General features: G+C 44.8%; 1 protein-coding gene across 1 annotated transcript in view; it reads left to right on the top strand.

The window, feature by feature from the left end:
• Positions 1-356: 356 nt before the first annotated feature.
• TEKT5 (tektin 5) overlaps positions 357-16,692 on the top strand; it is a 93,021-nt gene continuing 76,685 nt past the window's right edge. The window contains exons 1-3 of the mRNA XM_075011039.1: positions 357-929; positions 2,774-2,857; positions 4,763-4,833. Of these exons, the coding sequence (XP_074867140.1) occupies positions 357-929; positions 2,774-2,857; positions 4,763-4,833 (728 nt within the window). The remainder of the gene's footprint in view (positions 930-2,773; positions 2,858-4,762; positions 4,834-16,692) is intronic.

Genomic DNA, 16,692 nt, shown 5'->3' with positions numbered 1-16,692 from the left:
CAATTGTACAGCTAACTATTCAGTAAGGCTGTGTTAAGCTCTATGTATGATTGGTGCGAGCTAGAGGTTTCCAGGAGCCTGAGCACACATCTACACTGGGACTTTGTGCAGTTAATAATTTTTCAAAGCAACTTGCTTCTTCAGTGCAGGTTTAGTTGTTTTTAAAGAAAATCAGCCTGTGCATGCTCAAGGGTCCTTTATAGAGAATGATGTCCTGTAAGGCTTTATGACAACGTCACTGAGTCACAGAGGATAAAGCAACACCAACCAGCCAATACAACCATCCCTTTCTGGTCTCTGAAGCAGCACAGGCTGCACCGTTTGGACTTCAGCCTGTGCAGGAGGTAAGGGGCAGGATGGAGTTCCTTGGAACCACTCAGACAGCCACCTATTGTGGCCCCAAGAAGAGCTACTTATTCCCTGAACCAGTCTCCACCAGCACTACTCAGGACAGTTACCAGTCTTACTACCTACCAGGTTACCGCTACCTCAACTCATGGCGGCCCAGCCTGTTTTACAGAGTGTCTGCAGTTCCCACCCACTCTGATGAGCAGGGGAATATGCAACTCCCTGCCCCTTTACGGCCACCCACTATACTGCCCTCAGTGCGATCTGCCTTATATGCTCGCTACTCCCCCCACGACTGGTATAGGGCAAACACAGTTCACTTCAAAGGCTCAGAATCCTGCCAACACTGGGCTGGCCGTCTGAATGCTGATTCCTTGCGGCTGATGCAAGATAAAGACCAGCTGACCCAGCAAACACAGGACAAGAGTGGAAGGAGCCTAGGACAGAGATTGTCTGACATTGATTTTTGGAGGTCGGAGCTGACCTATGAGCTAGAGCATCTACTGACAGAAACTCATGCCCTAGAAGCATCCAAGAAACGCCTGGAGTGTGCTGCTGATGAGGCACAAAGGCCACTGAAGGTGAGTTAGAGATAGCTACTGCTCTCTAAAGTACTATAGGGCCAGGCAAATAAATGGAGATCTAGCTTAATATGTAATGCGTTGGTATGTCAAAGCCTAGCTCTTATTTTACAAAACCACAGCTTAGAGATTGCATTTTGAAGTTCAGATGTCTTAGTGCAAGTTAGTTTCAATAGAAACGTTGCAATACCCTGGATTTACTTTGCTGTTTGGGAATGGATGTTAGCAAAAACTGAAAACGTAAGTCTAGAGTTATAATTTATAAAAACTTGTGGAATATTATGTATGAAAGTTATTTCTATCAAAGAAACTTGGATAAAAGTACAAACGAAAAATCAAAATTCAGGCTCATGGCTTCAGGTCCAGATCTAATGTATTTCAGCTTCTGATTTCAGTGGAAGTTAGGAGCCTAAACATTTTAACAATCTAAGACTTAGTCACCCACATTAGAACATAAGAACATAAGAATGGCCATACTGGGTCAGACCAAAGGTCCATCCAGCCCAGCATCCCATCTGCCACCGGTGGCCAATGCCAGGTGCCCCAGAGAAGGAGAACAGAAGACAATGATCAAGTGATTTATCTCCTGCCATCCGTCTCCTGCCCTTGTACTGAAGGCTAGGGCACCATACTTTATCCCTGGCTAATAGCCATTTATGGACCTAACCTGCAAAAATTTATCGAGCTCGTTTTTAAACCCTAATAGACTCCTGGCCTTCACAGCCTCCTCCGGCAAGGAGTTCCACAGGTTGACTGTGCGCTGTGTGAAGAAAAATTTCCTTTGATTAGTTTTGAACCTACTACCCATCAATTTCATTTGGTGTCCCCTAGTTCTTGTATTATGGGAAAAGGTAAATAATTTTTCTATATTCACTTTCTCCACACCATTCATGATTTTATATACCTCTATCATATTGCCCCTCAATCGCCTCTTTTCCAAACTGAAAAGTCCCAGTCTCTCTAGCCTCTCCCCAGATGGGACCCATTCCAAGCCCCTAATCATCTTAGTCGCCCTTTTCTGAACCTTTTCTAATGCCAATATATCTTTTTTGAGGTGAGGAGACCACATCTGCACACAGTACTCAAGATGTGGGCGTACCATAGTTTTATATAGGGGAAGTATGATATCTTTTGTCTTATTATCGATCCCTTTTTTAATAATTCCTAACATCCTATTTGCTTTACTAACTGCTGCTGCACACTGCGTGGATGTCTTCAGAGAACTATTCAGTTAGCTTCACTAGCTTGACAAAGACTGTCCGTACACTATGCAATATTGCTTAACAAAACTCTTCCCATGAACAGAAGGTTAATACTATTTCATTTGTTAGTTGTTTAAGAGAAGTGAACGCTGCATGTATAGTAGAGATGAGCCTGGAAATTGTTTAGACCCTAATCTCATCTTCCTATTTAGCTGTCCTGCATATGTACAGATCATTCTTTTTGTAGTAAATAGGTTTGACCTGAAGGTTTCATATGGCCCAGTGTAGAAGAAATTGTAGATGCAATGCTTGGATTCAGATTCTAGTTACTCCAAATCTCAGACATGTTGATGTATAGCGATTCGTTCTGGTCCATCAAGTCATTATGCAGCTGATAGCTAGGCAAAATTATGACTGCAGTTTGCCCTTAGAAATTAAGCACCAACGGGGATAAGTATGAATCACAATCATGCATCCATTATATGCAATGCAATTACCCCCAAGTATGAAGTACAATTCTGTTCCATCTTTATTAGGCCATTGTTGCCAATCTCTTCATCAGTCCCTTGACCACTAAATTGAAGTTCCTGTGCATAGAGCAATACTGAATTCAATATAAATTTTACTCTGGCTTGCTTGCAGGTAGCCTTGGAATGCTTATATAATCGTGAGAAACGTATGGGGATTGACTTAGTACATGATGATGTGGAAAAGAACCTCATACAAGTAAGTAAAAACCCTGGAGACCTGAGAGTTGGGCTGGACATGGGGGGGGGGGTTCATGGGCTATAACAGCAAAGAAAAAATAGGGAATAGGCAGAGCTGGGAGGCAAAAGGAAATCAGTATCTTAGATGCCTATATACAAATGCAAGAAATGTGGGTAATAATTAGGAAGAACTTGAAGTCCTAATAAATAAACACAACCATGACACAACTGGTATTACAGAGACTTGGTAGGATAATACACATGGTTGGAATATTGGTGTAGAAGGTTACAACTTACTCAAAAAGGAAAGCCAGGGTAAACAGGGATGGGGTATTGCCTTATATATTAAAAATGTATACACTTGGACTGAGGTGGAGATGGATACAGGAGACAAAGATGTTGAGAGTCTCTGGGTTAGGTTAAAAGGAGTAAAAAACAAGGGTCATAATAGGGGTCTACTACAGACCACCTAGCTAGGTAGAAGAGATTCATGAGGCTTTTTCTAAACAACTAATAAAAACATACAAAACACAGGTGATGGGGGACTTCAACTATCCTGACGTGTGTTAGGAAACAAGCACAGTAAGGCACAGACTATCCAGAAAGTTCTTGGACTGATTGGATGACAATTTTTTATTTCAGAAGGTGAAAAAATCTACTGGAGGGGAAGCAGTTCTAGATCTGATTTTGACAAATAAGGAGGAACTTGTTGAGAATTTGAAAATGGATGGTAGCTTGGGAGAAAGTGACCATGAAATCATAGAGCTCATGATTCTAAGAAATAGTGAAAGAGAGGACAGCAAAATAGAGACAGGGATTTCAGGAAAGCAAATTTTGGTAAACTCAGAGAACTCGTAGGTAAGGTCCCATGGGAAGCAAGACTGAGAGAAGAAACAACTGAAGAAAGTTGGCAGTTTTTTAAAGGGACATTATTAAGAACCCAAAAGCAAGCTATACTATAGCACAGGAAAGAGAGGAAGTACGGTAAAGTACAGTAAAAGACTACCATGAGATCTTGCAGGATCTCCAAATCAAAAAGGAGTCATATAAAAAGTAGAAATTAGAGCAAAGGGGAAACATTCCCTCAAGGCTGGAGTGCAGTGGGAAAGCATCTGACCAATGTGTTTGAGCAGCCAGACACTCCTGCTATCAAGGTGGCCCATAGGGAGGCCCTGAGGAACCAGTCTGACAATGAGGAACACTGAGATTATTTTGGAACTTTTTGTTATGTGGGCTTGGATGGGTGACACTCTTCTCCTTGTCCCCCTGGCTCTCTGCTACACTGAAAGTTGACAAAAATAAAAGGCAGCACACCCTCAAGACTAGAGAGTTCAGAATTGCAACCTACACCATGTTTCAAATAGTAACAGATTTGTTAGAGTTTGTGTTTTTGAAGCCACTTGTACTTCAGCCTTGCTGTGATTACACCTTTGAAAGAAAGCTATAATAGTATTCCTGAACAGTTTTCCCCCTGAAACAAGATTTTTCTGAAGCTTGACTCCAGGGTAACATAATTTTTTTTTCTGCTGGGAATGAGAGTGAAAAATTAGGGAGTGTACGTTAATGGTCTAAAGCTCAGGACTGACTTGTCCCCAGAGTGCTTAAGTCAAGCAGAATTGGCTGCTATGGGTGGCCCTATCTACAGATGTGCTTAATATTATATAAAAGCCTTTAATGTTGGTTGTGTCAGTGTTAAAATACAGCTTTGTAGCCCAGAGGAAGAGGTAATCAGAAGTTAAATGCTCCCTCTTTTGACTGGTGAACAGTAATATCATATCTAAGGCTGAAAGGACATTTGTCACTTCCTAATGGCAGTTAGATGTGATGTGTATGTATCTATTCTTCACAATATTTAAGTTTACCTTAATTTGCTTCAATGTATGTAAATTAATCATAGCATTGACAGTTGGACATTTAATTATAGGAGGTTGATCTGTTCAAATCTTGTCAAGAAAGAATGAGAAAACTAGCAGAAAGAATTGATCAGCAGTTGGGGTAAGTGTTTGCTTTTAAACCCCACGTAAAAGAAAAGAGAACCAAATCCCATATTCACAGTATTTTATAAGCACCAAAATGTAATAAGGTACTGAAGCGAACTGGCTAACTTTTCTCTGGCTATTTGCTGAAAAACACAGTTTTGAGTCAACCACAACTGTTTGTGAATTGAAGTTGAATTAGGTGAGTAGCTTTGGTGAAAGGGAAAAATAAACCCCAATTTTCTCCAAAAGCTGAAATATTTCATTTCAAAGTTCAGTTCAGTAATTTTAGATGTTTCTAGTTATATTTAACTAACAAACCAAATAGGCAATAAAACAAAACAATGCATTTTGTTTCAAACAAAACACTTTGTAAGTTTTTTTGTTTTTGTTTTTATTTCTGAAACTAAACCAAACTTTTTTTTGTGGATTTGAAATACATTTTTGAGTTTGGGTTTGACTATCAAATAGAAAAATCAGTTGTTTGTCCTGTTTTAGTGCTAAGTACCCTCAACTCCCAACTCCCATTCTTAATCAGAGTGGAATGCTTAGCATCTTGCAAGATCAAGCCCTACTATCTGAAATAAAAGACCTTTGATATTAGAGGATCTATCATCAGTTCTGTGTGGTGTGCATTAGTTTTCAGAATTCTGAAAACTGGTATAATAATTCCAACTCCTGTATCATATACAGTAGCTGCATGTGAGGAGAAATGTGTTTTGAATCTAAATCATGTGTTTTTAAGACCTACGTTTCCTGGATGTGATAAGTCAGTATTTACAAGAGCAGTGATCTTTAATTGCACAGTAAAGCAGAATCAGAGACCAGCGGGTCTCATACTGTGGCTTGGGACCCCAAAGTGGCCACAGCCCCATTTTAAGGAGGACACTACAGCTACATCTACACGTGTATGCTACATCGAAACAGCTTATTTCGATGTAGCGAAATCGAAATAAGCTATTTCAATGAATAGCATCTACACATCCTGCAGGGCTGGTGCCGTCGATGTTAAACGTCGACGTTGGGCAGCACCACATCGAAGTAGACACTGCGGGGGAGCGTCTACACACCAAAGTGGCCCACATCAAAATAAGGGTGCCAGGAACAGCTGCAGACAGGGTCACAGGTTGGACTAGCACTTCCTGGGCAACAGCAAGCCACTCCCTTAAAGGGCCTCTCCCAGACACACTTGCACTAAACAGCACAAGATCCACAGAGCCGACAACTGGTTGCAGACCCTGTGCATGCAGCATGGATCCCCAGCTGCAGCAATGGCAGCCAGAAGCCCTGGGCTAAGGGCTGCTGCACACGGTGACCATAGAGCCCTGCAGGGGCTGGTGAGAGCATCTCTCAACCCCTCAGCTGATGGCCACCATGGCGGACCCCGCTATTTCGATGTTGCGGGACACGGATCGTCTACACGTGCCCTACTTCGATGTTCAATGTCCTGATGGGGATAGCGACTTCGACGTCCCGCCGCCTTATGTCGATTTCAACTGTGAAATAGCGCTCGCCAGGTGTAGACGTGGTGGGTGCTATTTCAAAGTTGGTGTGGCTACTTCGAAGTGGCCGGCACGTGTAGACGTGGCTTACAACTGACTTATGCTTTCTGGGACTTTGGCTTTGGATGGTTCAGGCTTCAGCCCCTTCCCCCTGCCCCTGGAGTCGTGTAATAATTTTTGTTGTTAGAAGGAGGTTGCTGTGCAGTGAAGTTTGAGAACCCCTGAACCAGAGAGATTTTTGGCCTATACAAGTATCAACACTTGTAGCAGTGGGGCTGTATATTGTGCTCACTACAGCTGTGGTAGGTTGAAGGGGAAATAGACAGACATTTGAAAATACAGCAAACCCTCAAGTTAACGGACTTTGATTTAATGGATTTCAAAAATAACAGACGCTGTCTGACAAGCCCACCACCCCAAATAAATGCTAGCGACTCACAAGAGCTGCTGGAGCTGGAACCACCAGAGCTGCCCCAGCTGGGGCCACCGTGGCCGGAGGAGCCTCCTCCAGCTGGGTGGGTACCCAGACCAGACAGCTGGCAGGCATCCTGCCAGCCAGGGCCCTGAGCAGAGGCATGCCCACTCCAGGGAAATTTATTTTCCACGGGAGTGCCCAGCCTTGGTGGGTGATAAGCTGCTCATGGCAGGAGAGCCCAGAGGCTCTGCTTTGTAAACAGTACAAAGAGCCTGCTGCCCAGCTCTCTCTCCCAAGCCCTCTGCATTCCTCCCAGGTGTTGAATGGAGCGAGCGCTCCCTAGTGCACTTTGCAAGGTGTCTCCAGTCCCTCAGATTTGGATTTAACAGACATTCAGCATTAACGGACACCCTTCCTCACCATTAGCCTGTTAAATTGAGGGTTTACTGTATAGCAAGTTTCAATGGAAGACCTCATGCGTAAAATGCAATTTTACACTGGGATTTTCAAAGACATGTAAGGGAATTAGGCTTCCAATTCCTATTGGAGGTGAGACCTCTGAAAATCCAGTCTTAAGGGAAACTTAAAGGAAAAATTGAATCTAAAAAGAGTGAAATGTGCAGAAATCCTGGTAAAGGACTGATCTTACTTCCTTGCTTACAGCTATGTGAAATGAACGTACAGGTATATGAGACCAACCAAGGATTAACTATTCAATTATTTACTAACAAGTGTAGGGAAGAAAACAGACATCCCACTAGGGCTTAGTTATGAAAGAGGCATGAATGCATTTTGTATGTTAGGAGGTCGTTATACAGAGCAAATAGCGTCAGGCCTGGAGGGCATGGATGGTAGATATGCATTGAGCTGAAAGTCTGAAGAAGAATGTTACTCAGTTTTCACATCCATGTTCAGCCTGAAATCCTTTGTTAATTAAAAGGAAAAGAGTAATTCTTATGACTAATTAAATGATGCAAACATGGCTCATGTGCCACACTCAGGCCCAATGACACGACATGGGAGCAGGCAAAGCAGCCAATTGCCCAGAGGTCCAGTTATTCAGAATGGCCCAGGGATCCTAACAGCTGCTGCTGCCCATAAATCACCGCCAGAATGCCACACAGTACATGCCGGGTCACGCTGTGGGCTGTGGGTGTGAAGTGTGGTGCACTTCAGGTAGCATTGAGGACTAGCTGCTTCCAGCCCCACCCGTTATGACCAAGGCCACGCCCCTTCTGGAATCACAGAGCCTCCCCTCTTTACCCCTACCTGGGTAAGCAAAGCTATATAAACACATCGATTTTATAATTAACACTCCTGTCAATGGCACAATTATGTGTGTTGAGTTGAGGAGCAGGTCTGCCACTCGCTGCAACACCTACAATGATTTTATGTTTAATACCGGTCAAATAAAAGCAAAGCTTATGTTTTGGTGGCATAAATTCTGCTCACGTCTATTGGCCGTGAGTTTTAATAGTAACAGAGAGGTAGCCGTGTTAGTCTGTACTCCAACAACATTTCTGCTGCTTTGTTTTGTGATTTTTAAGTTAGCTTCACTACAATTTTGCGACCAAATATGGAAGATTTCTTCAGTTGACAAGTATTGATAGAAGACATATTGCTCAGTTTAAATGCCAACATACTAGAAACTGCTGACTACTGAGAAAAATAGGGTCTTGATCTTTCTGTATCCATCTTGCCCACTGAAGTGAAAGGACTAAATGTTCCCCTCTGTGGAAGAAGTAAAAGGAAGAGAAATTATTCCAAAAGAAAGCAGAGACGGAGCCATGTATTTCCTTGTGGGCAGGCTGAACAGTAACATTAGAAAGGCTGGGCATGGCTTTCTACCCACCCCAAACTTGACTGGCTTTACGTCAATCTGACTTCAAAATCTGCAGGGTTGGGAGAGCTGAACTCTGTACTGGTCTTTCCATTCTGCCTCCCATCCACAGCAAAACAGTTCGCTCAGGCATTCCCGTTGCATGTCTCCTACTTTTTCCTCTCCAAGACAGGAAGATAGAAGCTACAAAAGCTAATTTGTCATGCCAGCTATGGGTCATTGGTACAGGTGCATGATGCATAAAATAGCCAATTTTTATGTCCAGATGGGAATAACAGAGGTAAAATGGTGGTGGTAGTGGGGGTGGGGAAAGAGGAGAAGGTCCTTCATAGATCTGGTTAAAAGATGATAAAGAGTGTAGGAATAAATGGTCATTTTAACCATGGAGATAGGTAAATAGAGGGATCTCTCAGGAGTCTGTATTGGGACCATTGCTCTTCAACATATTTATAAATGATCTGGAAAAAGTGGTGAACAGTGAGGTAGCAAAGTTTGCAAATGATACAAAATGACTGGAGCATGGCCGGGGAAGGGTAAAAGTTGTTCAGGAAGGACAAGCAGGGGAGAAGAGGAGAAGTAGTTGTGCTGTATATAAGAGAACAGTATGGTTGCTCAGAGCTCCAGCATATGGAGGGAGAAATGCCGGTTGAGAGTCTTTGGGTTAAGCTTAGAGGCGGAAGCAACAGAGGTGATATTGTAGCTGGTATCTGCTATAGACCACCAGATCAGATGGATGAGGTAGACAAGGTTTTCTTCAGACAATTAAGAGAAGTGTCCATATCACAAACCCAGGTTCTCATGCAGGACTTTAATCACCCTGACATCTGCTGGAAGACCAATACAGCAGCACAAAGACAATCCAGGAAGTTTTTGGAGAATGTTGGGGATAACTTCCTGGTACCAGTGCTGAAGGAAATGACCAGTGGCCATTCACAGTTTGACCTACTGTTCATTAACAGGGAGGAAAAATAAGGACAGATAGAAGTGGGTGGCAACCTGGGCTGCAGCAATCATGAGATGCTAGATTTCAGGATCCTGACAAAAGGAAGAATGGTGACTAGTAAAATTCAGACCCTGGATTTCAGGAGAGCAGACTTTGACTCCCTCAGAGATCTGATGGGTAGGATCCCCTGGGAAGCTAATATGCTTGGGAAAGGAGTCCAGGAGGACTGGCAATATTTTAAAGAAACCTTATTGAAGTCACAGGAACAAACTGTCCCAAAGTGCAGTAAGAAAAACAAATATGGTAGGCAACCAGCTTGGCTTACTAGAGAAATCCTTGTTGAACTTACACTCTAAAAGTACACATGTGTAACCCTTCTGTTAACGCCAGATGCCTGCCAGAAGGGCGGGGTTCAACTCTTGTGGGGTTTTCCTATCAAGGGTACAACCAACCGGCTCGAGCCCCCACCCAGTGGCCTGGGACAATTTCATCCCCGTGCTGGGTGCCTGTAAGGCGGTTCTCCCCCCCTTGCAAGCACAGAGTCTGAGATAGAAATGGCTTGTTTAATGACCATAACCTACCCCAAGGTTACAGCAACAGATGCAGTATATCTCAGCAAAGAAGAGACAAACCCCCTTCACCCAGATACCATCCCCATATGCAGTAGAACCCAGTCTCTTGCTGGGGCTCTTGGCCCTTTTCCACACACAGTTACAGGGTGTACCCTCTGCGGTGCAGTCCCAAACTCAAAGCCCGCAGATACATCACCAGGGCAATACTAGCTGTCCACTTGTCTGTAGCCTCCCCTTGCTGTCACCAGCCATCTGCCAGTCACCATTGTCCACCGCTGCTCCTACCAGCTGCCTGCCGTTGTCTACCCCTGCCTCCGCCACCAACTGCTCCTACCGGCCTCCCGCCATTCACCACCACTCCTACCAGCCATCGCCGCCGCTCCTATCAGCTGCCTGCTGGTCCTGCTGTTGTCCACCAGTCCTAACCCCACTGCTTGGGACTGCCCTAAGGCAGAACCCAGTGATTTCAGCTCTGTGTGGTCTCAGCTGCCACTCTGTGATTTCAGCTCTTGATATCTCTAGTGTGGGGTTTCACAAACACCCTAGTAGCCAGCTCTATCTTTTAACAGGTGGGGAGGGTTAATCTAGCCAGGCTTATGGCTATATGACAAGGCATAGGCAGAGCCAAGGCACACAGCAAGCTGTCTTAACTAAAACCCCTCCCCTTCTTCCTCACAATGCTTTAAACCAGGGAGCCCTGTGTAATCAATGTCTTACACAGCTAAGGCGACTGCCCTGTCCCCCACAACAACCCAGAGCATTGGTGAGATCTCACAACTCCCACATTAAGTGTCAGCTTAAATTGTTTATTTTACAACTACATGTTTACAATAGACCAAATCTCATGGCTTACTTGCTACCCATTAGGCTTCGCCTGAAAAGGTATCACACCTGCAGCCCTTTGCATTCTCATGCAGATGACCTCTGGGAGACTCATTCCTCCCAGCCTTCAGCAGCACTGCATTCCTTCTGCCACATTCCCTACACATGTAAGAAGTGAAAACTTGGATGGATTACCAAGGAGGAGTATAAATATATTGCTCGGGAGTGGAGGGGGCACCAAATTAAATTAATGGGTAGCAGGTTTAAAACTAATAAAAGAAAGTTCTTTTCCACACTGTTAGCCGATGGCCAAGGATGTTTGGTGAGGTGCCAGCTATGCCTGTTTTATACCATATGACTTTAACTGCTAGGACTCACTGTCCCTTCACGGTGGGCAGCCCGGACTAGGCTGATGGATGCCCCAAGGTCCTAAACACCCATGACTTTAACTTCTAGAGCTCAGAGCCCATTTGCAGTGGGCAGTCAACACTGACTGACAGGTGCCCCAATGGCAGCACTAAGAGCCTTTCCACACCTGTGACTTTAACCACTAGGACTCACTGTCCCTTTGCGGTGGGCAGTCAGGATTGACTGACAGGTGCCCCAAGAGTTTGCCCCGTGGAGGCGGCACAACTCAACGCTAGGCTGTTAGTACTCTCACCTAATGGCTGGGCTTTATAGCCAAAACGGTTGAGGTTCTTTAATTGTGTTGGCTGCTTTACAGTAACCCAGGGAAACAAGTCAGGCTTATGCACAAACGGTTACCAACATTTATTAAACTAGATCCTAATCATGTGGTTACAAAATTGCTAGTGCCTACTTATTTAAATGTATAGATGTTACACACACAAACAAGTTACAAAACTGAAGCCACGATCCCAAAGAAAGAAAACAAAGTATAGAGCTCTATTTCAAAATATGTGTACACTAAAGATAGGAGATCAGGTGTGGGCGCTTCTTACCCTCCTTGCATCTCTCGATTCCAGCGGTGCCAAGCCAGGATCGGTCACTCAATTCCGCAGAAAGACGAATAAGGGACAAGGCTTAGGGACCCTTTTAGCTGCAGAAGCCTTGGGAGGCTGTCACTTATCCGACCAGCAGATAGATAGTGAAAAGCACTCAAAAATCATGGTGCTGTAGGTCCCATACTTATACCTCTGTACTCCTTTATTCTCTTTCTCCTTTCTTATGCCAAATTGGGGCTGGTCTGTCTGGGTGACGCCAGATCTCGCAAGAGTAGTTTACACTTGCAAGGGAGAGAAACAATAAGTTTCGATTACTGGACATTACTTTTATTAGGGTAAATATCTTTCCCGTCTGGAATGTAAGTGTGTGTGCATCATCTCATCAGTAGGGGCTAAGAGCCATGTCTGTCACAGCTCCTCTGCCTGCTGTGAGCCTAATCGTTGTATATGTTCCCAGAGGCACATTGTAGCAGCACACCTGTGCTTTCTCGCAGCTTCAAAGGCTGTGCTGGAATTTACGTTAAGTGCCCTGTTGTTTTGGCTCCCTTGTTTTCCCAGCAATGCTGGTCTGAGAGGGGGCTGGCTGTCTGGCTACGCACACAGCACACAGTCAGCCTGTGGAACTCCTTGCCAGAGGAGGCTGTGAAGGCTAGGACTACAAGAGAGTTCAAAGAAGAGCTAGATAAATTCATGGAGGTTAGGTCCATAAAAGGCTATTAGCCGGGAGTAGGAATGGTGTGCCTGGCCTCTGTTTGTCAGAGGCTGGAGATGGATGGCAGGACACAAGTCACTTGATCATCGTCTTTGGTCCACACCCTCTAGGGCACCTGGCACTGGCCACTGTCAGCAGACGGGATGCTGGTCTAGATGGACCTATGGTCTGACCCAGTAATGAACAGTCTTATGTTCTTATGGCAGTAATCAGGAAGGCAAAAGCACAATTGGAACTGCAGCTAGCAAGGAATATGAAGGTTTCTATAGGCATGTTAACAATAAGAGGGTGACGAGGGAGGGCATGGAGTCCTTACTAGATGAGGGAGGTAACCTTATGACAGATGATATGGGAAAAGCTGAAGTACTCAATGCTTTTTTGCCTCTGTCTTCCCATACAAGGTTAGCTCCAGATTACTGCACTAGGCAGTGCTGAGGAAGGAGGTGGGCAGCCCTTGGTGGGGAAAGAAAAGGTTAAGAACTATTTAGAAAACCTAGATGTACACAAATCCATGGGTTTGGATTTAATGTATCCAAAGGTACTGAGGGAATTGACAAATGTCATTTCAGAGCCTTTGGCTATTATCTTTGAAAACTTGTGGAGATCAGAAGAGGTCCCAAAGATGGAAAAAGGCAAATATAGTACCCATCTCTAAAAAAGAAAAGAACAAGAAGCCAGGGACCATAGACTCATCTCAGTCCCCAGAAAAATCATGGAGGACATCTTCAAGGAATCCATTTTGAAGCATTTGGAAGAGGGGAAAGTGATCGGGAATAGTCAACGAAGAGCAAGTCATGCCTGACCAATCTGATTAGCTTCTATTGGCTACGTCTACACTAGCCAAAAGCTTCTAAATGGCCATGCAAATGGCCATTTGGAAGTTTACTAATGAAGCACTGAAATACATATTCAGCGCCTCATTAGCATGCGGGTGGCTGCGGCACTGCAAAATTGACACGGGTCACTGCCACGCGGCTCGTCCAGACGGGGCTCCTTTTCGAAAGGACCCCAGCTACTTCGAAGTCCCCTTTTTCCTATCTGCTCATAGGAATAAGGGGATTTCGAAGTAGCCGGGGTCCTTTTGAAAAGGAGCCCCATCTGGACAAGCCACGCGGGAGCGAGCTGCGTCAATTTCGAAGTGCTGCGGCCGCCCGCATGCTAATGAGGCGCTGAATATGTATTTCAGCACTTCATTAGTAAACTTCAAAATGGCTGTTTGCATGGCAATTTCAAAGTTTTTGGCTAGTGTAGATATGGCCATTGTGATAAAACTGGCTTTATGGATATGGCAAAGTTAATGGATATAACATACCTTGAGTTTTGCAAAGCTTTTGACAGAGTCTCATACAACATTCTTGCCTGCAAGTTAAGGAAGTATGAATTGGATAAATGGACTGTGAGGTGGATAGACAGTTGGGCCCAACAAGTAGTGATCAATGTCTGGATGTCTGGTTGGTGGTCATTTTCAAGTGGAGTGCCCCAAAGATTTGTTCTAGGGCCAGTATTGTTCAACATCAGTATCAATGATTTAGATGAGGGAATGGATTGCACCCTCAGCAAATTTGCAGATGACACTAAGCTGGGGGGACAGGGAGGTACATTGGAAGGTAGGGATAGGGGTCAGAGTGATGTAGATAAGTTGGTGGATTGGGCCCAAAAAATCTAATGAGGTTCAACAAGGACAAGTGCAGAGTCTTGCATTTGGATGGAAGAATCCCAAGTATTGCTACAGGTTGGGGACCAACGGGCAAAGCAGCAGTTCTGCAGAAAAGGACCTCGGGATTATAAGGGATGAGAAGTTGGGCATGAGCCAACAGTGTGCTCTGGTAGCCAAGAAAGCTAATGGTATACTGGGGTGAGTTAGTAAGAGCATTGCTAGGAGATCTAGGGATGTGATTATTCCCCTTATTTGTCACTGGTGAGGCTGCATCCAGAGTTTTGTGTCCAATTCTGGCCCCCCCCTGTAACAGAAAAGATATAGACATACCGGACAGCATCTAGCGGACTTCAATAAAAATGATTGTAAGCGACCAGGGAGCTTTGTGACCGGGTGCTTGCGAACAGGGTGAGTACTAACAGGAGGGAGTTTTGAGAGGCTCTCCTGGAGGAGGAGAAGGAAGGAGCAAACTAAAGCACCTTGGGATAAGTGGCTGCTTGTGTTTTGGGGTTCTGGGCTTGAGTGTGTTTGTTTGTTTGGAGTTTGGAGTGCTGAGCTGAGTGTTTGTTTGAAAGGCCGTGTGCTCAGGCAGGCACTTGGAAGCTGTGAGTCTTGATTAGGTTTGAATCGAAACACCGTGTGCTGATTGGCTGAGCTGTAGGCAGAGGGAGGAGCTATCAGGGAGGCCGAGCACTTAAACCCCGCCAGTGAGCAACCAGGGAGCTTTGCGACCGGGTGCTTGCGAACCAGGTGAGTGCTAACAGGAGGGAGTTTTGAGAGGGGAGTTTAGAGGGAGAGCTTGGATGGAGCCAGTGGCTTCTATTGCCCTTAAACTTAAATCCTTTATAACAACCTCTATCTGAAACATTTAAACCCTCATATATAATTAGAGTAGGAAATGGAGGCAGAAGCCCAGCAGCAGAGTGGGGGCTATCCTGTTTATTGTGTTGAGTGCAATATGTATGACTACCTACCCTGTGGGCGGGTGGAGTATGTGTGCGCTCGATGCAAGGAGCTCCTGGCCCTCAGATACCGAGCATGTGCTTTGGAGGCCAGGGTGGCTGAACTGGAGGAGCTAAGGAAGGCAGAGGTGTTTGTTGATGAGACTTTCCGGGACATAGTAGGGCTGTCCCACCTCCAATCTGACAGTCCTGATGCTGTTACGGAGGATGAAAGGCTCAGGGAAGGAGAGCAGTCAATGGGAGCAGAGGGAAACCATCCCATAGTTGGGACCCTCCTTCCAGAGGGTGCTATTGTATCCTCTCGCGCCGAGGATACTTCTCCGGGGGAGGGAGCGCCAGCTGTTAGGAAGAAGCAGGTTTTAGTAGTGGGGGATTCGATCATTAGAAATATAGATAGTTGGGTTTGTGATGACCGGGAGAACCGTATGGTGATTTGCCTGCCTGGTGAGAAGGTTGCAGATCTCTCGAGGCATCTAGACAGACTTATGGGCAGTGCTGGGGAGGAGCTGGAGGTCGTGGTACATGTCGGTACCAATGACATAGGGAAGGGTAGAAGAGATGTTCTGGAGGCCAAATTTAGGTTACTAGGAAAGAGACTGAAATCCAGAACATCTATGGTGGCATTCTCTGAAATGCTTCCAGTTCCACGCGCTGAGGCCAGATAGACAGGCAGCACTTCAGAGACTCAATGCGTGGATGAGACGATGGTGTAGGGAAGAGGGGTTTAGATTTATTAGGAACTGGGGACACTTTTGGGGTAGGGGGAGCCTATACAGGAATGATGGGCTCCACCTAAATCAAGGTGGATCCAGACTGCTGGCATTAAACATTAAAAAGGTCGTAGAGCAGTTTTTAAACTAAGAGGTGGGGGAAAGCCGATTGGTGCGGGGGAGCACCTGGATCGGATGGAGACTTCTCTTACACGAGGCTCCATAGATAGGGATTCCCTAGAAGTTAGTCAGATAGGGAATGTGGGAAATAATATATGGGCAAGATCAGATGTGAAACAATCGCATATAAAAAAATCCAACGCGTCTGTGAAAGGCGGACATATAAATAGTGGTAGTTTTTTAAAAGTGCTTTTACACAAATGCTAGGAGTCTGTCTAATAAACTGGGTGAACTGGAGTACCTCATATCAAAGGAGGAAGTTGACATAATAGGCATCACAGAAACATGGTGGAATGAGGACAATCAGTGGGACACTATCATACCGGGATATAAATTATATCGGAAAGACAGAACAGGTCGTGCGGGTGGCGGAGTGGTACTATATGTGAAGGATAATATAGAATCAAATGAAGCAAAAATCCTAAAGGAATCAAAATGTTCCATAGAATCATTATGGATAACAATTCATTCCTCTAATATGAATATGGCATTAGGAATATATTACCGACCACCTAACCAGGACAGTGATAGTGATGCTGAAATGTTAAGGGAGATTAGAGAAGCTATCAAAATAAAAAATACAGTAATAATAAGAGAT

The sequence above is a fragment of the Carettochelys insculpta genome, chromosome 16 (genome assembly GCF_033958435.1).
Source record: "Carettochelys insculpta isolate YL-2023 chromosome 16, ASM3395843v1, whole genome shotgun sequence".
Taxonomy (NCBI): Eukaryota; Metazoa; Chordata; order Testudines; family Carettochelyidae; genus Carettochelys; species Carettochelys insculpta.
Note: the sequence above shows the minus strand (reverse complement) of the source record. Positions and strands in the feature narration are given on the sequence as shown.